The sequence below is a fragment of the Tyto alba genome, unplaced genomic scaffold (genome assembly GCF_018691265.1).
Source record: "Tyto alba isolate M040663 unplaced genomic scaffold, T.alba_DEE_v4.0 Super-Scaffold_3, whole genome shotgun sequence".
Lineage (NCBI taxonomy): Eukaryota > Metazoa > Chordata > Aves > Strigiformes > Tytonidae > Tyto > Tyto alba.
The window spans coordinates 3,734,450-3,758,180 of record NW_024881304.1 but is presented as its reverse complement, the minus strand read 5'-3'; the positions used below and the strand labels follow the sequence as shown (position 1 = coordinate 3,758,180).

Below are 23,731 nucleotides of genomic sequence, written 5' to 3'. Positions count from 1 at the left end.
GGGTGCCCGGGGCAGGCAGGGGCTGCGGGCAGGGCCCACGCTCACCCTCTCCACTCCCGGCAGACAGCATGGGAAGGGCCGAGGGTGCCGCACCGGCAGAGCCTGGGGACCCCGACGGCAGCGAGCCCGGAGCCATCAGCCTGCGCCCCGTGGAGTCCATCAGCGACCTGCACTGGGCCTCGGGCGGGCAGAAGGGCACCGAGGGTGAGAGCACCGGGAGGGGGGCCCGTGCCAGCCCCGGCCGTGCCGGCGGTTGGGCTCTGACCTCTTCTCTCCCCTGCCCGCAGGAAACGGCCCGGCTCCCTCCAGCAGCCTGCACCGGCCCCCGCCTCGCCCCGTGCCCCCCGGCCCCCCGCTGCTCCTGCCCACCCTGCGCCCCGTGCCAGCTGCCAGCCCCTGCCCCTGCCTCGGCGCCAGCCACCCCCTGCTCCTGGCCCTGCTGGGGCTCCTGGCCCTGGCGAGCCTGGTGCTGGCCACGCTGGCCATCTACCTGAGTGGTACGTGGCACTGGGCAGGGCGAGGGGGGTGGGTGGGCTGCGGGGGGGGGGCCAGGCCGCCTGTCCCCAGCGTGTCCCTGTCTTCTCCCCGCAGTCCTGCAGAGCCAGTCGGTGCGGGTGCTGGCCCAGTGGCTGGAGAGCCAGGAGGACGCCGTGCACCAGCTGTGGGCAGCCAGCGGGCAGCTCTGGGCTCGCCTCAACGCCAGCACCGAGCCCGGCGGGCACCGCTGAGCTGCTCCCGGCCCCCGCCATGGGAAGGGGCACCTATGGGCGGAGGAGGGGAGCGGGCAGAGCTACCACCCCCCCTCCACCCCCCACCCCACTCAGGCCCGGCAGCGTCACCCCACGGGGCGCAAGGGGGTGACTGGGGCAATCCTGGCCCCTACCCCAGGCTGCGAGAGAAAGGGACAGGGCTGCAAGGACTGGCACCCACCCCAGTGACAGCCCTTCCTCTTAACAAGGCAGAAGGCACCCTCCAATTAGCCTTTTAATTACCTCCTATAAAGAAAGTCTTAGAAAATCACCACCATAGATACATTCCCTGGGTGGCAGGCACTCCCAGCTGGCACGGCCCCATGCCCGCCCCGGCAGCAGCCCCTGAGACTGCACAGGCAGCACTGGGACTTGCCCTGCTGTGCCACCCCCCCATAATTAATTTCCCACAAGAGGACTATTTCACATAAAGCATTTGGCTAGAAAAGGGCTCAGAGCGGGCAGCTGGCAGGGCTGGGCAGAGCCTGCCCCCCCCCTCCTGCCGCTCTGCCACCACCCTGGGGTGCCAGGCTGGCTGCGGAGGCAGGGGCTGTGCCTGGCGAGGCTGGGGGGGGGGGGGAGCTGGGGGAGTGCTCCCGTCACCCGGCACAGACACCAGGGCCAGCTGTCCCACAGCCCTGCGTGGCTCTGCCCTCCCACCCAGCCCTTCAGGCTGTGCCAGGCCACCCCACTGCGCCCTGGGAGGGGGGGACACGAGCCCTGCCACCAAAAAGGGCTGCAGGAGCCCTGTGAGACCCCCTCCCACCATGCCAGGCAGAGCCCCAGACACAGAGCAGGCACACAGCAGCACGCCACCACCTCCCCCCCACACTTTTCTTTTATCCTTCTTCTTTTTTTGGTTAAAAAAATAAAAGAGGGGGCAGCCCCTGGCGAGGCAGCTCCAGGCATTAAATACTCTGCTGTACACGAATAAAAGCCCGAGGGCTGGGGGCACCTGCCCCTCACAGTGCTGGGTCTGCAGTCCAGGTGGGCTGGGGGCTCTGCCCCCGTCCGCCCGTCACAGCACGTCTGCCCGCTTGTCCCGCACCCGGCTCCGGGCTTTCGTGCGGGCTTTGAAGGCAGCCGAGTTGTAGAGGTGCTGGGAGAGGAGGGAAGGAGAGATGGGTTAAGGGGGTGCCCCTCTGCCCACCTCCCCTCGGCACCCACCACACTCAAGTGCTTGGCTGGAGCCCAGGGGGGCACGGGAGGGGACTGTGGGCACAAATCTGGGTGGCGGCACCCACCTTCTCGAAGCGGGAGACCTTGCTGGCTTTCAGAGCAGCCGCATCCAGCACCAAGGGGGGCCCGAGGCCAAAGATCTCCCGTAGCAGCTCGTTGTTCTGCGGAAGCAGAGGCCTGTCAGCACCCGCTGGCACTGGCCCGGTACCCTCGAGGCATGGCCGCCCGGCCCCTACCTGGAGGTGGTGGCGGATGCCAGAGCCCAGCACCTCTTTAAAGGCTTGGTAGGTCCGCTGGCGTGCCCAGCTGTCCAGGTACATGCACTCCAGGCCAAATCGGATGGTCTCCTCCTGATACTCCCCGCTCTGAGCGGAGAGAGGGACATTAGCAACAACCTGGGCGCCAGCCCTGTGCGTCCCCTGGTTCTCAGCAGAGGGAAATCACCAGGCAGCGCAGAGCCACGGGCTCGGCAGGGAAAGGCACCGCCAGCCTCTGGTACCTCGATGAAGCGCAGGATGTCCCGAAAGATGGAGCGCTGCTTCCGTCGGTCTGTCTTGGCTCGGTACTTGTTGCTCTCAGTAGCCAGGACCTTGAGCTGGGCACGCAGGAATTCTGTATCTTGGTGGCACAAGTCCTCCTGCGGAAAAATCAGGGGAGTTTGGAGGGGAGGCGGCTCCAGGCACTGCTCGCAGCCGCCACCGCCAGGACAGGGCCGGAGAATCGCCAGGGCCAGCCCCTCTGCCCGGGCTGGTGACACCAGCCTGGAGCATCCTGACGCTGTCAGCGCCAGCTGAGCTGGGGCACGGGCAGGGTGCTGGTGCCAGCAGCTCCCCGCCGCTCCGCTGCCCGCCCCGCCAGCGCCCCACCGTACCTCCACATCCTGGGCCAGCTCAAAGACCAGCGCGATGGTTTCCCCGGCCAGGATGCGCAACGCGACGCTGCTGCTGGCCAGCAGCGGGGGCAGCTTCAGCCAGCGACTGGGACAGGAAGGCAGGAGGGCAGTCAGGGGCTCCCCCCCTCCACAGCCGGCTGCCCCCCCACCAGCCCCCACCGCATCCCCCACGCCCCACTCACTTGTCCAAGATGCTTTTGATGTGGGAGGGGGGGCAGATGGTGAGGAGCAGGGACCACGACTGGAGCGCGCTGCAGTGCAGGGGGCCATGCTGGGTGGGTGCTGAGCCCCCCTCGCCTGCACTGGGGAGGCTGAAGATGCCCTCCAAGCAGGACAGACACGAGACCAGGTCCTAGAGGGGGAAACCCGCCTGTCAGGCCACAGCTGCCAGGAGGACGCCACAGTGAAGCCATGCACTGGGGACCAAAGGGGACCCACCCTGCCCAGGGACACCAGGAGCTCTCCGGGACAGGAGAGCCTCCTTCACCTGGGACACCCCATCTCTGTGAGGCAGGCTTCCCTCCCCACCAGCTCAGCTCCACGCTGCCCAGGAAAGGGGCCTGGGCTGTCACTGATGTCCCCGTGTCCCTTCCGTGGCTCAGCTCCAAGCTGCCCCGGCACCGTGGGCTGAGGGTGGGCGGCACGGCAGCCCCCAGGGTGCCCTCTGGCAGGGGTACGGATGACACCCCGGCACAGTTACCTCGAGGTCAGCAGCGGCAATGTAGCAACACATGCCCAGGGCCGTGGCACACTGGCGAGAGACGTGGGGAAAAGGCAGTCAGAGGAGGCCATGCCGGGTCAGATCCGGCGCCCAACCAAGGGGAAGCAGGGTTGGGGTGCTCCTTAACCCCACTGCTCCCCGCAGCACCCAATCCTGCCGCCCTCCCGTGGGCGCAGGGAGCCCTCAAAAGCATCTCCCGGGCTCTGCCCACCACTGAGAGGAAAGGGGCCGGGGTCTTACGCTCTGCCGGGCGCCGGGGCTGGCCGTGCTGTCTGTCAGGACGCTGACGAGCTGGGGCTTCAGGCTGCGAAACACCTCTTCCCCCTCCGGGCCAGAGCCCATCTGGAGGCAGAGGAGGGTGAGGACGGTGCCCGCCAGTGCCTGTTCCTCCCCTTTACCTGCAGGCAGGATGAGAAACCTCCCTCAGACACGGGTCACCGGCCCTGCCACCCCCAGCCCCCGCCAGCCCCCCAGACCTTTCTTGAGACACTTCTCCAGGGAGTCGGTGAGCATGAGGCGACGCTCCAGCAGGAACTCGGAGAGGGTTTTGGAGGAGAAGGCCAGGCGCAGGCTCTGCAGTGCCGCCTGCCGCGTCTTGGCGCTGCGAGGGACGGTGGGAGGTGGCAGGGTGGGGCGGCCTGGGACAGGGCACGTCCCCGCGTGGGCAGGGATGGGCAACGCGCCACGCGTGGTCCCGGGGGGGGGGGGGGGGACGACGGGGGACGGACAGACAGACACACACACAGAGCCGCTCCTCACCTCTTGTCCAGGAGGTTGTCCATGTGCTCCTTCAGCCGGTCCTCTGCCTCCTCCTCCTGGCCTTGCTCCCCCGCCGCCTCGCACCCTGCCGAGGTGGCACCCGCGTCACGGAGGTGCCCGGGCGCAAAGCCGGGGACCCACGGCAGCACCCCCGCCACCCACGGAGGGGGTGGGGGGGCCACATAGAACGGGGCGGCCCCCAGGGGCTCACCTGCGCCCTCCTCGGCGGCGCTGGCCCCCTCGCTGGCGCTGCTGCAGTGGCTCAGCACCTCACTGCCGGCCTCCTCCTCGCTGGCGGGCGAGCCCGCCCGGGCGCTGCCGGGGCCGCCTGCGGGGGGGGGGGGGTCGCGGACAGGCCCCCGTCAGACCGGGGCCCCTGCGACCGGAGGCCTGTGCGGGTCCCCGCGCCCCGCTGACAGGAGGGCAGGGCAGGGCAGGGCAGGGCAGGGCAGGGCAGGGTGGCCCGGCCCCCGCCGTGCCGCCCCCCCACCCGTGGAAGGGGACCCCGCACCCCGCACCCCCCCCGCCCAAGCACTCACGGCGCGCGACTCGGCGGGAGCGCGGCATGGCCGGCGCGCGCACCCCCCTGGCCCCTCCCCGGGCGGGAAGCCCCGCCCCTGGCCCCGCCCACCCGCCCCGCGCGGCTCCCTCTGGGAGCGCCCGCCGCCGTCTGCGCATGCGCCCCACTCCCCACTCCCCACTCCCCCCCCGGTGCGGGGCGGTGGCGGAGCGCGGCCCCCGGGTCTGGTTGGTGGGGATGGAGCCCGGGGGTGACTCCCACCCCCGCTAAAACCTCCCCGGGCCTCCCCCGCCCCTCTCCTGTCGCTGTTCCCACTCCTGGCCCGTCACTGCCCCTGCCCGCATATCCTTAGGAAAATCTCATTCCCCAACTGTTGTACCCATCAGTATTGGCAGCAGGAAACTGTGAGAAGTAACAGAAGAATTTTGTTTTCCCTAAAAGTAACTAAACAACTACTTCTATGGAGTTAGGCTAAACCTGTTATTAAATTAGTGTTGTTAAAATTATAACAGTTAAGTAAGCCTTTTTTGATCACAAATTAGGCATATGGTTGGGCATTGTGGGGAGTTGGGCAAGCAAGAGGATGGGGGGGGTGGGGTCTGTGGTTAGGTGTCATGTAAAGGGGAACGTGGATGGGGGGGCTGGGGAGGAATGGAAGCCAGCAGAAAAGGGTTAAGCGAAGAACTCCTGATGAAGAGGAAGCTGGACTTCATACCCCCCCAACTCCCTCAGAGAGCAGTGGAAAAGGAATGAGAGAGACAGCCTCGGAGAAACCAAGAAAAAGGAACTGCGCAGCTGTAAAGAGGAGAAAAGCCGCCATTTTCATTCAGTCAATGAAATCTCCTGGTTGCTTTATAAAAAAGAAGCCCCTGATGGGGCAGGGTGCGCGTCATTGCACCCAGGGCTGTATTCTTTGCTCCACTGACTTTGTCCCCAATAAAACATTTTTTTTTTTAATATACGTGAGCTTGTTTCTCACAAAACTAGGAACTTTCCTGAAGATCTGCACCTCTGTAGTTTTGGTTGTAGGCTGCGTGGCTATGGTTTGGTAGGGCACGGCTACTATTGCGATGAGGAGGAGGAGGCCAGCCCTGCCACGAAGGGCGAAGGCAGCCCCTGGACTCCCAAGATAAGGCCAACACCCCAGCAGCACCCCGATACTTCCCTGAGTCTCTCCTATCATCTGGCCTCCCAGATAAGCAGCTGCAGTGAGGCCGGCTCCAGGGATGGGGAAAGAAGACTGGAGTGAATAGGGGCTGGTCAAACAGTGCTGTACCCCAACAGGCAAAGGGTGCAGGAGCCCCTCTGTGACACCGCATTTGGGGTGCCCTGGTTTGGCTGGGACACCCCACGAGTGGGCATAAAGGATAACTCTTGTCGCTCTCGCTCCTTGGGCCGAGTGGGCCAGATGTGAAATGCTCGTGACACTCGTCCCTGTCCGTGTCCCTGCCCCTGTCATCTGCATCCCTGCCCACAGCCCTGCTTCTGTCCTTGTCCCTGCCCAAGTACCTGCTCCTGTCCCCATTTCTGCCCCTGTTGCTGTCCCTGCCCCTGCCCACATCCCTGCTGTTATCCCTGCTCCTGCCACTATTCCTGCCCTGGTCCCTGCTGCGTTGTCACCCACTCTGTGGGGACATCCATCCCTGCTCCTGCTCTGGCCATGTTGCTGCTCCCGCCTGTATCTCTGCCCCTGTCCCTGTCCTGATGCTTTCCCTGTGCCAGCCTTTGTTCCTCCCCCTGCCCTGTCCCTGTCCCTGCCAGTACCCTCATCCCCATTCCCAAACGCACCCCACACCCATCCCCATCCTTACACATGCTGCTGCCCCATCCCTGTCCCCCTTCCTGCCTCTTCTCCCTACCCCCTGCCCGTCTCCTGCCCATGCCCTGACCCCCTGCCCCGTCCTGCTCCTGCCCCTCCTCCCTACCCCCTTCCTCTTCTGGTTCCTGCCTGTCCCTGCTCCTGCCCGCTGTCCCTGCCTGCCTGCAGCCCCTGCCCATCCTCCTGCCTCTGCCCTGACTTTCCAGCACTGAATTTCAGTTTTTTGGCTCTTCCCAGCCTCCCGGGATGACCCAGCACAGGAGAGCGGAGCTGCCCGTGGGCATCCACCCCGCGGCCACCCACCCCGCGGCACCCGGGCAGCCCACGGCACCCACGCGTGGGGGATGGGAAGAGCGGGGGAGGGGGGAACAGAGCCACCGCGGGGACCGCTTTGCACTTTCGTTTCCAGCCGGCGGAGACCGAAAACGAAACTCGGGCAGAAACAGAAACTCCCGTTTTCTGGCTCTGCCGCGACCGGCGCTTAAGGCAGTGCGGGCAGCAGCGTCCCGTCCGTACCGCTGCCGGGGGGGGCACCGGGACCCGGGTGATGTTGGCATCAGCCTGTCCCACCGCCCAGGGTGACACCGGGACCCCGATGATGTTGGCATCAGCCTGTCCCACCGCCCAGGGTGACACCGGGACCCCGGTGATGTTGGCATCAGCCTGTCCCACCGCCCAGGGTGACACCGGGACCCCTGGTGATGCTGGCATCAGCCCTGTCCCACTGCCCAGGGTGCCACCAAAGTCCCTGGTGGCACTGGCAGCGGCCATGTCCCATTGCCTGGGGTGACACAGTGCCACCAACACAAGCCACATCCCAGCGGTGACTGTGCCCCAGCCCGGACCCGTGAGCCCCAGGGGTGGGCAGAGGCAGGCGCTGGTGCAGGCAGGGCACCCCCAGCCCCCGGGCAGCGTCCCCGTGGTGGGACACTGCCTCCTGCCAGCTGGGCGCCCAGGGGACACCCTGTGCCACCGCAGACACCCCAGACCCAGCCCGCAGGCAGCTGCCTGCGCTGCCACCACCGCTGTCACCGCTGCCCCTCAGCTGGGTGCTGGGGTGATGGCGGTGCCGCGCAGCCCCCCCCCGCCCCCTCCCAGCCCTCGCGGCGGTCGCACTGGGGACACCCGTGGGACCCTGTGGGCAGGAGTCTCCCGTGGGGCTGGAGGCTGAGGAGAGGCAAGGCCCGGGGACGGGGCCACCTTAACTTCCCAGCGGTGACGCCATCGGGGCGGTGGCTCAGAAGGGTTTATAAGCTGCTGCAGGCAGGAGCGAGCAGCAGAGAGGGAATGAGCACATCTGGCAGGATGAATGTGGGGCAGGTGACATCCACGAACGGGCTGAGGACCGTGCCTGCCAACCAGCTGGACCGCTGGATTGCGGAGACCCTGCAGCCCAGTACTGCTTTCTGCAAGCAGGTGAAGCAGACGGTGAAGCAGATCTGTGACTTCTTCAAGGAGAACTGCTTCGAGACCAACATCCGTGTCCACAAGACCGTCAAGGTGAGCACTGCCTGGCTCAGGGGCCGGCCAGCAACACTGCTGCCACCCTGCCCTTTGTCCCATTGCTCCAGCTCCTGCCCTGCCTCAGTTTCCCCTGACAGCTCCAGGGGCGGTGGCGGGCGATCCCTGTGCTGAGGGGCAGCAGTGCTGAGCGGGCAGGGTATCTCTTTGCAGGGCGGCTCGGCGGGCAAGGGCACAGCTCTGCAGAACAACTCCGATGCCGATGTGGTGCTCTTCCTCAGCCACTTCTCCAGCTACGAGCAGCAGAAGCAGGAGAGAAAGTATATCCTGGATTTGATCAAGAGGAGGCTGCATGCCTGCAGACAGAGCCTGACGTTCACTGTGACCATCAGCGAGCCCCAGTACAAGGGTCCTGGCAATACACCGCGTTCCGTCAGCCTCACTCTCCGCTCCAGGACAACCCTGGAGTCCATCAAGGTGGACGTCCTGCCTGCCTACGACGCCTTGGGTAAGGACCGAGGGCTGGCACGGCGCTGGGCTGTGGCACCAGCGCTGGGGCGGCTCTCACCCCCTTCTCGCCCTGCAGGGCAGGTGACCCGGGATGCCCAGCCGGACATGGAGGTGTATGTGGGGCTCCTGAATGCCAGGGGTGACCCCGGGGAGTTTTCCTCCTGCTTCACTGAGCTGCAGAAGAAGTTTGTGAAGCGTTACCCTGCCAAGCTGAAGAACCTCCTGCGCCTGGTCAAACACTGGTACAAGGAGGTGAGGGGCTGTCCGGCTTCCCTGGCACCCACCAAGCAGCTGCCCTGGCCACCTCTCACCCCCATCCCCATCTTCTCCCTAGATGCTGAAGCCACAGTACCTTAATGCTGACCTGCCCCCCAAGTATGCCCTGGAGTTGCTGACCATCTATGCCTGGGAGGAGGGCACGGGCTCCTCCGACTCCTTCAACATGGCTGAGGGTTTCCGTACAGTGCTGCAGCTGCTGTGCCGGCCCCAGGAGATCTGCATCTACTGGGAGATGTACTACTCGCTCCAGCACACCCAGATCGGTGCCCATGTCAAAAACCTGATGCGTAGTCACTGGTGAGGACCATACTTGGTGGGAACTGTTGCCACCTGCCCCACGGCACTGCCTGGGGCTGATGGCAGCTCCTGCCCTTTGTGTTTGCAGCCCCATTATCCTGGACCCCGCTGACCCCACCGGGATCCTGGGCAAAAACACGCAGTGGGATCTGATGGCACAGAAAGCTGCCCAAGACCTTTCCCTGCTGCCCTGCATCAATAACACCCAGCCCTGGGATGTGCAGGTAAGGCTGCCTGTGCCTGTGGGCATAACAGCAACCCCCCAGCCCCTGCCAGCTTTGCCCACCCCCTCTTCTGTCCCTGCAGCCGGCCCGGCTTGTGACAATTGAGGTGAAGCAGATGGTGGGCACCAGCCTGAGCAGGACCGTCAGCCCTCACACCACCATCCAGCAGCTGAAGAAGCAGATCGAGAAGGAGTGGAACATCCCCTGGTACAAGCAGCGCCTGAGGCAGCAGGAGCTGGGCAGGAACACTCCAGTCCTGCAGGACGGCGAGACCCTGGCCACATACGGCATCTTCTACAACACCACGCTGGTGCTGCTGCAGACCGAGCCCCAGACGATCGAGATCTTAGTGAAGAACGACAAGAACCAGACCACCACCTACATGGTGCAGCTCACAGACACCGTCCGGCAGCTGAAGGAGAAGATCCACAGCAACAAGGGCCCTTCGGCCGACCAGCAGTACCTGACCTACGATTCCAGGACTCTGGAGGACCAGCACATGCTGGCACACTATGACATCCAGCCCAAGAGCACCATCTACATGAACCTGAAGCTCCGGGGGGGTGCAGGCCCCCAGAACCCACAGTTCCCTGCCTGATTGCCCTCCTGAGTGCTGCCCCAGGCACCAGTCCACGCTCCTGTACCCCCCCCTCCCGTCGCGCTGGAAATAAATGCCTTAGTAGATCCTTGTGCTGCTCGCTGGGTTGGGGATGGTGCCAAGGGGCACGGGGAGGGTGGTCAAGGGGGGACCCCATTGGAATGAGGGGGGACCTCAATGCCACTGGCTGCTGGGACAGCACAGGGACACACAGGTGCAAAGCAGTGGTGCTGTCTGAGCCCAGGGTGCTCGGTGGGATCAGAGGTGCCAATCCAGGACCTCAGGGAAAAAAACATCTCCATCTGCTTCCCCTTTGCTTGCTCCTGCCTGCAACAGCTTTTAAACCTTGCCGGGGCCACCACCCCAATCACTGCCAGACAGCTGAGGTGCCCCTCCCCGGCTTTGGGGCTTCACCTCTCCCCAGCCCAAGCTCCCCTGGGTGCCCAGCGTGCAGGAGGTGATGTCCCCCCACGGGGACCCTGCGCCAAGCCCTGCCTGGGGACTGAGGGTGGCCCTGCCTGCACCAGCCTGTGCCCAGTCTGGGGGCTCAAGAGTCCCGGGCTGGGGCGCAGCCAGCACTGGGACATGACTGGTGCTGATGTCACCGCGGGCAGTGGGGCATGGCCGGTGACAGTGTCACCGGGGACCTTGGTGCCACCCCAGGCGGTGACAGGCAGCGACCCCAGCATCGCTTCCTGTCACTGCCTTATCACTGGGCTGTTGGCACTGCAGTTTCGGTTTCCACCTTCCAGAAACGAAACTCGGGGTGTGGCGTGTGTGCAGAAGCCGGGGGGGGGGGGGCTATTGAGCTTGGTGATGTCCACATGGGGATTCACCTCTCCCAGCCCCCCGGGTGCTGCCAAGCACCCCAACCCTCTTGGCTCAGGGTGCCAGTGGGGGTCCTGCTGTAGGGCACCGGCCCGCCCCCCCCCCCCCCGCCGAGTGTTCTCTGGGGCAGACACGGGACCCTGAGCTGAATCCTCTGCTTTATTGTGCTCAATTAGTACAAGCCCCACCCCCCCCCGCACTGCTGCTCTGCTCCCAGGGCACTGGCCACCACCTCCATGCCCCCCACCCATGCCCCCCCCCCCCCAGGCACCCCTCATCCTGCTGGGCCCCCCGTGTCCCACCAGCGCCTGTCCTGCCCCTCTTGGGGTCTCACTCCTGCCCGCAACCCCCTTGGACCTGGGGGGGTCCCTGCTGCCCCATCGCCCCGCGGTGCCATGCCTGGGGCGGGGAGGACACAGACTGTCCCTGCCGCCCCCCCGCCAGGGAGCAGGTTTACATTCATCCGTAACAGTCGTTAATAAATATTTCGGTGACTCTGCGGTGCCAGCAGCCGGCCGGGTGCCCCCACCGGGGCTGGAGCCGTGGCAAGGGTGGCCGGCAGCCCCTCAGGGGAGGGTGGTCAGCCCGGCTGCCCTCCTGGCCCGGGAGCCGCAGCCCCCCACCGCTGCCTGCACCCGGCTCCGGTGCTGCCGACGGGGCGGCCGTGTCCCGTGGGGGCTTTGCCCCTGCCCGCGGCCCCACTCCTAGGCAGAGCCCGGCACCCGGGGCCGGCCCCGGGGTCACCAGGGGGACGCGCTGCGGGGGCCCCGCTCGGCCCGCGGCCCCTCGTGGGTGCGCCGGCGGCGGGCTTTGTGCGGCTCCTCGCCCTGCCCACGGCCGGGGGGTCCAGCGTGGGCGCGGGGGAGCGGCGGGGGTCTTCCCTGGCTCCAGAGCCGCTGGCAGACCCTGTCTGCAGCCCCCAGGGGCGGGCGCTCCACCAGCTGGAGGAAGTCCCGGTACCAGACCTTGCGGCTGGGGGCCCCGGCGGTGAGCTGGGGGTCTCTGGCAGGCGCCGTGCCCGCTGCCTGCCGGGTGCCGATCACCTCCAGGGAGAGCCGCAGCAGGGGCTGGGTGAAGCCGTGCTCGGTGGCGTGGCAGAGGTAGAGGCCGGCGTCGGCGCGCTGCACGCTGCGCAGCAGGACGCCCCGCTCCGTCCGCACCACCCGCTCGTCCGTCTGCACCTGCGGCACCCGTGGGGACGGGCGGTCAGCTCGGCACAGCGCGGTCCCGCCGGCGGCACCCGGCCGGGGAGAGCTTACCTCTTGCTGGGGGTCATCCGGGGTGCGCTGGTACGTCCAGAGGACGTGGGCTTGCAGGGACTTGGGGACACACTCCAGGAAGGCGGTGCTGCCCTCCACCCCGTAGAGCTGCTTCTGGGGCACACTGCCCCGTCGCGGGTCTGGGGGGGTGGGACACGGCCCGGCTGTCAGCCCCCCACCCCGGCAGGGCTGTCCCCCCAACCCCTCGGCCGAGTCCCGGCTCACCTTCAGAGCAGAGCACGTTGGGGTCACCGTTGCGGACGTCCTGCCGGCGGAAACGCCTGCGGGGAGGTGGTGGAGGAGCAGGGGCTGTGGCAGAAAGGGCCTGTGCCCCTCACCCTGGCCTCGGGGCAGGCACCTCACCTACCTCTTGGTGTTGGGCACATAGCGGGTGCAGGCAGTGCCATCCCAGGCGCAGTACGGGTCCCGGGCCAGGCAGCATTCGGCGCAGGCTTTGCCGTAGGCACTGCAGCGGTGCAGGGGCAGCTGGGCCAGCGCGGCGGCCGAGCCGGCATAGAGCTGTTGCTGGGGAGGCGGAGGGGGGGGAAAGCGGAGCTGAGCACCCTGGTGCCGTGGCACGGGGCCGGGCAGAGCCACGGTGGGACACGGGGAGCCCCCCGGGGTCCCCCCTTACCCGCTTGGAGGAGAGCTGCAGGCTGGTGATGGGGGAAGCGTCCTGTGGGCAGAGTGCGGGCAGGAGTTAGGGAGTGCAGGGGCACCCCGGTGTCCCGGCAGCCGGAGCACCCCGACACGACCTGGAAAGCAGGCAGCATGAGGGGGTGGGGGGCCAACTGCGGGGTGCGGAGAACCCCCCTCACCTGGAAGACCTGGAGCTCCTCCAGCAGCAGCGGCTCCATGCGGTGCCAGCTCTCCTTGGGCACCGAGACCACCTTCAGCACTGTGCCCACGTCTGCAGGAAGGGAGGGGTGAGGCCGGGGGTCCCGGCCCCGACATCCCGCAGCTCTCCCCCCACCCCCCGTCTCTGGGGTCATCACATGCCTGTGCCGATGAAGAGGACGTCGTAGTGGCCATCGGCAGCGGTGACATGGTCCACGGCGATGCGGGTGAAGGTGTAGGGCACGGCGACTTGCAGGAAGAGGGGGCGCTGGCCGTGGGGCAGCACGGGGTTGTACATCAGCGGGTGGTGCCGGGCAAACTGGATCACCTCGTCTGGGAAGTCCTTGGTGGAGCCAAAGGTGCCGAAGGTTTTGCTGGGGCACTGCGGGGAGGCGGCGCTGGCTGAGCGGGGTCTCGCTCCCCACGGCCCCCCGCCCCAGGTACCCGCATCCCACCGGTGGCACCAGCTGGGATGCCCCTGTGCCACGTACCATGCCGGGGCGGGGGTACGGCACGCGCCCCTGGTACGACACCCACTGGTAGTTGGGTCCCTCCTTGTGTGCGAAGGGGCCCAGGAACGCCCGGCGGATGTCGGCCATGGTGTAGATGCAGACAGCAGAACCCTGGAAAACGGAGCTGGTGGGAGAGAGAGAGGGCGATGTGAGGGGCGAGGGGGGCACTGCCAAGCACTGGGGGGGGTGCGGCAGGGAGGGGGCTCGACCTGGAGGTGGTGAAGACAGCGTAGACCAGGGGGTTGCGCTTGTCCCTTGTCTGCAGCAGGAAGACGTCCCCTGCAAGCAGGGAGGGCCTCAGCACCGCCCTCAATGTGCCAGGACCTCCCGTGGGTGCCCTTGGGGGCCCCACACCCCCACCCTCCACCCCCCCTGCACTCACGGAGCTCATCGAAGTGGGTGTCCGCCCCATCAGGTCCCGGCACGGCGCAGACGAGCCGAGCCTTCAGGAAGGTCGTCCACTTGTTCACCAGGCTGCGCTGCCCACCCACGTCGTTCTGCGGGGGGAGGGAGGGCACCGCGGTCAGCAGCGGCGGTGGGCACCCCTGGGCACCCCCCCCAGCACCCCCCCGGCACCCAGCCCACCCGCCCGTGGGTGCTCTCACCCGGCAGATCTGGCCGATGCGGGCGAAGCTGGTCTTGCCCAGCCCTTGCTGCCGCTCCACCGCCGTCTCACGGAAGAAGAAGTAGATCTTGTCGTCATCAGGATCCTCGCTCTCCGGCACCCAAAAAACGGCCACGAACTTGGGCTCTGGGGGAAGAGGGGTGCCGCCTCCAGTGCCCCCGCTAGCTCTGCTACCCGGGGCACCCACTGGGGTCCCAGGAGGGTACAGACCCCCCCTTGCCCAGCTGCAGGGCAGAGGCTGAGTGAGGGTGGGACCCCACTGGGGCTCTGCGCGGGGCATGGGAACCCCCCCAAATCACCCTCTGCAGGCAGTGGAGCCTGGGGAACTCGTTGCCCCGATGCTTCCAAGGAGCAGCGGTGCCACACTGGGGTGCCAGCACCCCCACCACCCTCCCGCTCCCCGGCACTGACCGTTGAGCCAGCGGGAATCGTGCTGCTCGGTGCGGATGGAGGGGCGCTGGCCCAGGCTGCGGAAGATGGTAAAGTCACGGCCCATCAGATCGGTGGCCACCCCGGAGTAGAGCTCCTCGCCTGGCAGGCACCAAGGGAAGCGTTACAGGGGACCCCCCGGCACCCCCCTGCCGCACCGTCCCCCAGCACCGGGCTCAGTTCTCCCTTACCGACGAGGACGGAGGCAGCCGTGTGCCGGGGGTCGTATGGGCTCTTCCCCTTGCCGTCCTCAGCACGCCGGGGGTCCAGCTTGAAGATGGGCTCCTGGAGGGGGGTAAGGGCAGGAAGCGGGGGGGTGGTGGCAGCCGGGGGCCACGGCGGTGCTGGGGGGGGGCTCACCCTCACCTCTGCGTGCTGGCCGGCCTCCACGAAGGCGCAGACGGGGTGGAAGGCGCCGGTGCCGCAGGCGTACAGGTGGGTGCGGTTGTAGGGGTGCAGGATCTTCACGAAGTTCATGCACTCGGCCTGGGGGCGGAGGGCACGGGGAGGTGGCGCTGGGTCAGATGCCCGGTGCCCCCCCCCCCGGCACCCCTCAGCACCCCCCAGCACTCACAGTGATGTCCTTGCCGGCCCAATTGCACTCCTCCCTCCACTCCACCGGCGCTGGCCAATAGATCTGCAAGAGGAGAGGGGGACGCTGAGCCCCGGGGTGCACCCGGGGCCACCCAGCCCCCGTGTCCCCCGTCCCCCAGTCCCCGTTACCTTCCTGTCCCGCTGGCTGATGTCATCCAGGGCCAGGGAGAGGAGGTGGTTCTGGGCGCCAGCGAAGAGGCGGCCGCGCTCCTCGTCCAGCAGCAGGGCCTCGTAGCAGCACGAGCGCTCCAGCGTGAAGAGCCGCAGCCCGTGGCGAGCCCGCAGCTCTGCCGGGACCCGGCGGCACTGCTCAGCCCGGTCCTGCCGCTGCCCGGCACGCTCCCCTGCCCCGGACACGTGCCCCCCGGGAGGACCTGGGTCTGGCTGTGGCCCCCCTGCCGTGCCACCCCCCTCCCCCAAACCTGTCCCACTGGCTTGACCAGGTTCACTGACCTGGCGCTGGCCCAGCCCCGCACCACCCAGCACCCATCCCTGAATCACCCAGCACCCAACCCCGCGCCAGCCCAGCACCCATTCCCCGCACTGCCCACCCTGGCGGCAGGCGGTGGGGGAGAAGGGGCCGTTCCCTGCCCCGCGGAGCTAATCCCACCGCGGCGGGAACAAACAGCCCTTTGTCAGGCTGGGAGGAGAGCGCTCGCCGGGACCCGCCGCCCGGACAAAGCCCCCTGCGCCGTGCCGGAGCCCACGGGGTGGCCAGCCGGGACACGGCACCGGCTCGCTAGCCAGCATGGCATGCCTAGGGAGTGCCGCCGTGGTGCACCGCAGGGCACCTGAGCCCGGCACACGCTGGGGGCCGAGAGCGAAGGCCCAAGCGCAGGCAGGTGGCCCTGGGGGGGCTGGCATCAGGCGAGGTACCTGGCAGCCCGTGCCAATGCCTGGCAGCCTGCGGGGAGGGCGGCACCGGTGCCGTTTTGCACCCCCTCTGCCATGCTGTGCCCCCCCCCCTCACCCAGGATGCTTCCACCCCCCGGGATGATGCTGGGTGGTGAAATGGAACCGGCACACCCACCCTTGACCCCACGTCCCCCCCATCCTGCCCGTGTCCCACGCTCACCGGGGAAGGCCAGTTTGAGGCGGGGGGTGGCAGCGGGCGGGGGGCGGCCGGCAGTGGGGCCGCGCAGCAGGAGCAGGAGCAGGAGCAGCGTGCGGCTCATGGCTGGGGTCTGGCTGGTGGCCCCGCGGCTAGGGCAGAGAAGCGAGACCTCAGCTCGGGTTACAGCCCCCCCCTCGCCGCAGCCCCCAGACCACGATCCCTCCCCGGCGCTGCCGATGGGGTCTGGAGAGCCTCGCGCATCGGCACAGGGCAACGCTGGCACAGCACAAGGGGATCCCCGCACTGGGCTTGACCTGGTGATTAAGGGGGGGGGACATGGGCTGGCTGCTCCCTCCCTGGTTTTTAAGCCCCTATTAATCTCACCCCGAACCGAAGGGGCTCTGGAATCAGCCCTCCTGCTCCTGCCCATGGGGAAACTGAGGCAGCCTGGCTGAGCAGCACCCAGCCCTCCCCATGCCTTTCCTGAGGGTGCTGGGCTCTGCCCGCTCCAGCCTGCAAGCACAGAGCTGTCCTGCGGGGAAGGGGACAAGGACGGGGCAAGCACCGGGGTGATGGTAGCCAGACAGGGCACCCCGAGCAGGCAGCAGGCTACCAAGCACCAGGTCAGCCAGCCATCATGGGAGTCATGGACTCCCGTGCCTCAGTTTCCCTCACTGCTACAGCCCCCGCTGTCTGGCCTCTGGCCCTCCTTGCACCACCGTGCCAACGGGAGCTAGGTCAGGGGGGGCTCTGGCCACACAGGTGCCCACAGCACCCGGAGGGGCCCATGCCAGCCTGCCCACCACCCTCATGGGCGCCCACCACGGGGTAGGGAAGAGCTCCTCCAGCTCTGGCACCGGCACGCTCTCCCCTGGGGAGCAGGAGGCGATGGTTATCGCGAGCACCGTGCCAAGACGCAGATCCCCGCCTCGCCCGCCGGCCACGCCGCGGCAGCCCCGGGCAGCTGCAGGCAGCCGGGACGTGCCAGCCGGCACCTCCCCGTGCCACGTGCGAAGCACAAGCCCGGCCACGCCGGCCAAGCCGACGGCTTCCACCCGTGCCACAGCCACCGGGGCTTCACCAGGACACTGGTGACAACCAAAGCCGCACCGTGGCACCGGGGCTCAGCACAACCACCCCACATTCTGACATCCCGCTCAGGTCCGGTGTGAGCTGGGCCATGGTGGGTGCCGAGCTGGAGGGTCATATGTGCGTGGCAGTGCCCGGCACAGATCCGGGCACGTCAGCCTGCCGCCCGGGCTGGCCGACCAGGGCTTGCCCTGGGCTCCTGCGGGCAGGGGCAGCCCCCTCCAGGGCTGGCAGGGTGGGGAGCAAGTCCCGGGCAGGCAGCGGGCATTGGCCCCGGCCGGGCACAGTGCCGCGGGGCTGGGCTGCCCGGCGGCCTGGCGTGAGGGCGGCAGGCGTTAATGGCATTTCCAGAAGTGCTGAGATGAGGCGGGGGACCCGCCGGGCTCTGCCAGCCCCTCCGGGCTGCCGGCCAGCGAGGGCCGTGGCGGGGGCACCAGGAGTTCTCCTGCCTGCTTGGCACCTGCCAGCGCCCGCCAAGGGGTCAGGGCAGACCCCCGGGCGTGGATCCCCCCGACTCGATGCTGGCACAGGGGGAACAGGTTGGAGGGGAACCGGAGGGGCGGGGGGGGGGGGGGGGGGGAGCAGCGGCAGCGCCGCAGACCCCCAGTGCCAGCACGGCCAGCCCCATCCCTCGAGATCTCCTGTGCCAACCCAGCCCCCCAGCGCCAGCCCCGCCACGGACTCAGCCTCCCCCAGGACCCCCGGTGCCAGCCCGGGCAGACGCAGCCCGCAGCCTCCCGGGGCCAACCGGAACGCCGACCCCGCCGCCCGCCCCGCCGGTGCCAGCCCGGGCAGACCCCCCCGACGGCAGCGCAGAGACCCCGGCCCGGGACACCCCTACCCCGTAGCGGCCCCGGGAACCCCCCGACCCCCAGAGCCCCCGCACCCTGCCCGGCCCCCCGCACCCACCTGGGTCCCGGCTCGGCTCGGCCCGGCCCGGCCCCGCCCTCCGCGGCCGCCGGGAGGGAGCGGGGCGGCCCCGGCGGGGCGGGGCGGGGCGGGGCGCGGCCCGGGGGTGCACACGCACACGGACACGCGGACGGGCACGGACACGCAAACGGACACGCACACTCGTGTGCGGGGACACACGCGCGGGCCAGCGGACTCGGGCACGAATGCGCAGGCACCCTCGCGCGCGCACGGGCGGGCACCCACGGGCACTCGCGCCCGTGTGCGAACGCGCGCGCTCGCACACGCGTGTGCGAAAACACGCTGGCACGCACGCATCTGTAAACAGGCGCGCGCAAAAGCGCACACGTGCAGAAACGCCCAGGCGCACGCACACACGCACACGCGTGCAAGCACACCCACTCCCACTCGCATGCAGGCACAAGCACGCAGAGTCACACACACACACACGCAGAGCTGTGCGGCCACCCCCCGTGACCCAAGCTGACACCCGCGATGACACCCGCTGCCCCCAAAGCAGAGCTGAGCACGGCACATTCAGCACACGAGTGGCTCAGCACACGAGTGGTGGAGCCACCTCGTCCCCGGGGCAGGGTGCTGCCTGCCCGGGCACGGGGTGCCGGGGGCTGTGCCGGGGTGTGCTGAGGCCGTGCTGGGGAGCACCGGGGGCCGTGCCGGGGGTGGCGGGGGGCCAGTCCCGCGCCCTGCTCAGCTGCAGCCCAGATGTCTGGCGCGGGCCCAGCCCGGAGCAAACAAAATTCCTCCACTGCCTCCCATTTTCCAGCCACCGCTGCCAAGAATAGCAAGTGCCGAGCGGTGCCGGCAGCGGGGCCACGCGCGCCTCGGCGGGCAGGGCTCAGCGTGGGGGGGGTAGGGGGACACATGGACTGCTCTGGGGGCCACCCTCTACCTTGCCCCCGTCCCTGCACCCCTGCCTGTTCCTTCCTGCGAGTGCAGGACTCCGGGAAGGCAGGTCCAGCGTGAGTGGGGAGGCAGCGGGTGCCAGCAGGCAGCGGGTGCAGGTGCAGGCAGGCCGTGGGGTCAGCGGGCAGCGGCAGCCGTGCAGGCAGGCGCAGGCAGGCCGGCAGCAGGCAGGAGGAGCCGTGCCAGGCGGGGTGCCCGGGCATTGCCCTTCCGTCTCACTGCCCAGCGGCACAGGCATGCTGGCACGCTGGCGGGCCGGCTCTGCCCCAGCACCGCTGCTTGTTCCCCTCCCGGTTGTGTCACGGTGCTGAGCACCAGCCCAGCGTCACGGGCAGCGAAGGGGACGGGGACGGTGAGGGGATGGGGTCGGGTGGCAGGGGAGCGGCTGGCACCTGTACGGCAGGGGTTACTGGGTTACTCTGCCATAAGACTTTGCCCAGGAGCCGCAGCAGGACTTTGGGCTGGGTGGCCCGCACAGGGTTGGGCACCTGGGACACTGCCCAATGCCTGCCATCCTGGGACGGTGGGGACAGGGACGCTGTGCCCAACCCTGCAGAGTGGGCACCTTTCTGGGCTTTGCCAGCGCCGTGCCTCGGTTTCCCTCCACTCAGCAGGGATCTTCCCACCCGGCACCACTCCCAGCATGCGTGGCAAGGTGACTGGGTGGCGTCACTGTCACCCCAGCCCCGGAGCCCTGCGGGGACCTCGCTGGCAGCAGCTCTGCCTGGAGAAACCATCAGGAGTCAGAAGGGCCGGGCTTCCATCCCGGAAAAAACGGCGCGGGAGGGATGCGCCACGTCGTCCACCGGCCACCCCTTCCCTCCCTGCCCCGTGCTCCTCGCAAGCGCCGAAGCTGCTGGGCGCTGGCACAGTGACGGTCCCCAGCTGGCACCGGAATTGCCAGGAGCATCCTGCCCTCATCCCTGTGCTCGCTGCCAGACCTGTGGAGGGTGGCGTGGCCGGGTGCCGGTGGCCTGGCCCCCCGCCAGCGCGGGGGTGTCACCGCCGGCGGTGCGAGCAGGTGCCGGCACCTTCGCTCTTTGATCTCTTGCCTGCCGCCGGCAGATCCGCACCCAGGGATTGCTGCCTCGGCCAAATTTCCCCCAGCAGTTCTGGCTCCGGTGAGCACCGGTAGCTCCGCCAGCAGCACCCGAGCCCCCAGCGGTGTTTGCGGTAGGAAATGGCTCCTCTCCGCCTCCGCAGGGCTCCCCGGGGGGAGACGCGGCAGCAGGCAGCGGCCAACGGCTCCCACACCGCCTGTGCCGGTGGGTGCGGGATGTATCCGTGCCATCGGACGGGTGACCGGGACCAGCGGCTGCTGGAGGGCCAGCACGGAGGGAGATGGGCTGGGATGGGCATCTGTTAGCCACCGGGATGGGGACAAATCCTGCACGCCAAGTGGGAGTGGTGCCTCGCCAGGGGAGCCCTGACAATGCCGCAGGGACCTGCGGAGTGACCCAGAACGAGGGGGCTGCAGGGTGGCCCCCCTGCCTCCCTGTGGGCTAGGGAGCCCCCTCCACCCGGGTGCAGCCATCATGGATGGGGCCGGCCAAAACCCGGGGGGACAAGGTGAGCTGAGTTGTGCCAACCAGCGCCGTAGTTTTCCTCGTGCCACCTGGGCCAGCTGCCCGTGTGGCTCCTCCATCCCTGGCCAGGCTGGTTCCCCATCCCAAGCCGGGCTCCCCACTGTAGCCTGTGGCCTTTCCAGGGGGGTAAGGTGAGCCCTGCCGTGCCATGAACACTGTGGGGGTCTCTCCCATCACCGCTTTAATGGGCGTGCTGGTGTCGACTCACCAGCACACCTGGCTTGGCTGGGAAGTGGCTGCGTGTCCCTGTGGCACATGGTGTCAAGCCACGGGTTGGCATCAGGCCTCGGGTGGCCGCTACGTTCCTGGTACAAGCAGAGGATGTGCCAGGCAGGGGAGGGAACCGATGGGGAGCCAAGCATGCCGGTGTGAGTGCCTAGGCTGTCAGTGAGCAAACGTGCCTGAGCCAGCTCCCTCCTCGTAGTGCGGCGTGGTGGTGATGTCCTGGGGGGACACCAGCTCGGGGCTCACACCCCGTCTACTTATACACCCCCCCCTCATAGCACACTGGTGCGAGACCCCTGCGGCAGGGATCCGCGTGGCCCCGACACATTCCTGCTGGGATTAGGTACCGGCTCCTGGCAGTGCCATGCTGGTGTAGCCCAGCTAATCCCTTTTTAATTGTCCCCAACCTGTGCTGGGCTGAGCCAGGCTGCCCAGGGGCTGTGGGGTGCTGGGTGCACCCCAGTGCCTGAGCATGTCTGGGGTGCCATCATCGGGTGTCCCGGCTGTGGGACTGAGCTGTGGGGTGCACAGTGAACCTTTTGGGGTGGTGATGAAGAAGGAGGCATCCATCCTCCTGGTGCAGCACAATGGCTTTTTGGGAAAGGGAGGGATCCTGGGCTTCTAGGGCCCCATCCTGCTGTCCCAGGGTTACGGTCTGCCCTCAGCTTTGTGGCTGCCGGCAGCCGGGCTCCAGGGCAGGCAGAGGGGCTGCGTCCCATGCACTGATAACTGCTGATCTTGAAGCTCCTCAAAACCATCCCAGCGGGGCAGGAGCCTCAGCAGAGCCACAGCACGTGGGACGCGGCATGCAGGCTCTCTGCCACTGGCCTGGCCCTCTCCTCATCCCTGCGAGGGGGCAGGAGGGATGCTGGTTTACCCCCCCCCGCCTTCTGCCCTGCCCCAGCCCCCCCAACCCTGCCCAGCGCCACGCCAACCAGTGGCATGCAGCTCCTCCAGGCTTTAAAAATAGGCTGGTGTCCCTGCCATGGGGCGGGTAATTTTAGCCAGGGTGTGTCTTGCTGGGAAGCACGTGGGACCGTTCATCTGGCCCGGCTTCATCTGTGCCTGGGGCTGATGTCAGCCCCTTGCTGCCCACTTGCTCACCCCTGCCCCAGGGCAGTGCCCAGCAGCGTGGCCCAGCCACGGCCACCCATTGGGCACAGGCGATGATGCCTGGTGGGATGGTGGGGGCAGGGGAGCAGGGACAGGGGTGCCCAGGTGCCCCCCGAGCCGGCTCACTCCCCATCCAGAGCATCTTGCCCCCAAACCGGTGGCACCAGGGAGCGCAGCATCCCGCCGCCACAGCACCCAGCCAGGCAGTGATGGAAGGGTCCCAGCACCCTGCCCTGCCCACCCTCCTCCTCTCACCCTGGCCCCCCAACACAACAGCCACTTCAGATCGCCTCCCACGGTGCTCCCGCAGAGCCACGGCGGCTGGGAAGGCTGGGGGGGCCGCCACCGAGCATAATGCGGCTATTGATGGGCGAGCCGGCGGCCCCGGCGCGGCACAATAGGGCCTTGTCTGCTGGCCCGGCTCCCGCTCCTGCCCAGCCCCGTGCCCAGTGTCGGGCTCCCCTCTTCCCCGAACAGCTCGGAGCTCGCCCAGGTGCCAGCCAGGGCAAGCCCTGCCCGGGGCCAAGCCCGCAAGCACGGAGTGGGAGGGCACTGGGTGAACCCCCCTTTCCTGTAAACCAGTGCCTGGGGAAGGGGCATCGCTTGGGGAACCCCTCAACGCAGCAGCGCTCACCCCGGGCACCCCGGCAGGGACATGGTTTGGGGGTCCCTACTCAGCCGTGGGGTGACGGGGACGAGGAGGCGACACGTGCCCGGTGATGCCTCCACTTCCCTCTCAGGACCGTGTCTGAGCCCCCCAGCACCCAGCACCCACCAAAGGGTGACAGGGACCTGGCATACCCCCTGGGGAACTTCATTGCCCCGGCCCCCCGATCCCACGGTCCCCCTCAGCGGAGCAGCCCGGTGCCCCGTGGCCGCCATCTCACCTGCTACGGTGCGTGGGCTCTGCCGGAGCTCGCCTGCCTCCTCGCCCGGCGGGTAAGCTGGGGCTGCGGCCGCCGCCTGCTCTTTAAACCCCAAATCCCCGGTGCCGGGCGCCAGTCCCGCCAGCGGCGGGGGCGGAGGGAGGGGACGCAAAGCCCCGGTCCCTGCTCCCGGGGCCGGCACCAACAAAAGGCAACTGTGTCCCGTGTCCTCTCTGTGCACCCAGAGACCTGGCTGGCCGCTTGGGGACAGCCCTTTGGGACCCCCGGGCTCCCCGGGGTGCCGCCAACCCCCTCTGCCTGTGCTGGGAGAGGCATGGGTGAGCCCTGGGTCCCTGATCGCATCCCGACGTCCCCAAGGACCCGTCCCTGCCAGCTTGGTCCTGTCCCTGCCTGGAGGGGTGCCAGGGCGAAGGCGCTTGGCGCAGTCCCCCCGCCTCATCTGTTCCTGCAAAGCCTGGCCCAGCGGGGCTGGAGGAGGAGGAAGGGGACGTGGCTGCCACCGCAGTGCCCATACCCCGGGGGACTCACCCCGTGGGACCCCCGGAGCCCTGCCCCGCCAGGGCTGTGGGGCCGAGTGGCTGCCTGCAACGCATCCCTGTGGTCCGAAGGCCGGGAGCAGCCCGTGCCGCCTCATTAACGCGGGGTAAATGTGTAACGAGCTTTCAGCTGGGCTGAGGCGGTTCGAGCCGCACGGATCCTCTCGCCCACCCGGCACGCCGGGAGCTGGGGATGTGGCGCATCTGTCCCGGCAGGAGCCGCGCAGACAGGGCAGGAGGGAGAAAAAAGGTCTGTCTGATGGCCAGACACACTGGGGTGACTTCAGCTGGAGGGAGCGGGGTGGGCAGCGTGCCG

General features: G+C 68.2%; 3 protein-coding genes across 6 annotated transcripts; 1 reads left to right on the top strand and 2 right to left on the bottom strand.

Moving 5' to 3' along the window:
• Window positions 1–971: 971 nt before the first annotated feature.
• Window positions 972–4,903, bottom strand: IFRD2 (interferon related developmental regulator 2). Of its 3 annotated transcripts, XM_042799827.1 has the most exons (12): window positions 4,840–4,903; window positions 4,512–4,628; window positions 4,301–4,385; window positions 4,018–4,142; window positions 3,782–3,939; window positions 3,521–3,571; window positions 3,003–3,172; window positions 2,800–2,905; window positions 2,428–2,565; window positions 2,165–2,293; window positions 1,994–2,089; window positions 972–1,848 (listed from the first exon to the last, which is right to left on the bottom strand). In XM_042799827.1, exons 1-12 carry the CDS (start codon window positions 4,865–4,867, stop codon window positions 1,768–1,770), a joined length of 1,284 nt encoding a protein of 427 aa, XP_042655761.1. In that variant the 5' UTR covers window positions 4,868–4,903; the 3' UTR covers window positions 972–1,767. The 3 variants fall into 3 exon arrangements, with proteins under 3 accessions (XP_042655761.1, XP_042655763.1, XP_042655762.1); XM_042799829.1 differs by lacking the exon at window positions 2,800–2,905; XM_042799828.1 differs by lacking the exon at window positions 3,521–3,571.
• Window positions 4,904–7,901: 2,998 nt separating this feature from the next.
• Window positions 7,902–10,094, top strand: LOC104358453 (2'-5'-oligoadenylate synthase 1). The gene is made up of 6 exons (XM_032984314.2): window positions 7,902–8,139; window positions 8,314–8,608; window positions 8,687–8,862; window positions 8,945–9,186; window positions 9,275–9,410; window positions 9,493–10,094. The coding sequence occupies exons 1-6, from the start codon at window positions 7,927–7,929 to the stop codon at window positions 10,006–10,008; spliced, it is 1,578 nt and encodes a 525-aa protein (XP_032840205.2). The 5' UTR covers window positions 7,902–7,926; the 3' UTR covers window positions 10,009–10,094.
• A 1,019-nt stretch (window positions 10,095–11,113) lies between these two features.
• On the bottom strand, window positions 11,114–23,216 carry SEMA3B (semaphorin 3B). 2 transcript variants are annotated; one of them, XM_042799796.1, is made up of 18 exons: window positions 22,880–23,216; window positions 16,168–16,295; window positions 15,222–15,379; window positions 15,073–15,135; window positions 14,865–14,984; window positions 14,690–14,783; window positions 14,481–14,600; window positions 14,050–14,195; window positions 13,827–13,941; window positions 13,654–13,723; window positions 13,424–13,568; window positions 13,095–13,314; window positions 12,914–13,005; window positions 12,730–12,771; window positions 12,463–12,620; window positions 12,321–12,376; window positions 12,096–12,235; window positions 11,114–12,017 (listed from the first exon to the last, which is right to left on the bottom strand). In XM_042799796.1, exons 2-18 carry the CDS (start codon window positions 16,265–16,267, stop codon window positions 11,577–11,579), a joined length of 2,280 nt encoding a protein of 759 aa, XP_042655730.1. In that variant the 5' UTR covers window positions 16,268–16,295; window positions 22,880–23,216; the 3' UTR covers window positions 11,114–11,576. The 2 variants fall into 2 exon arrangements, with proteins under 2 accessions (XP_042655730.1, XP_042655731.1); XM_042799797.1 differs by lacking the exon at window positions 22,880–23,216 and adding an exon at window positions 18,145–18,190.
• Between the last annotated feature and the right edge of the window lie 515 nt (window positions 23,217–23,731).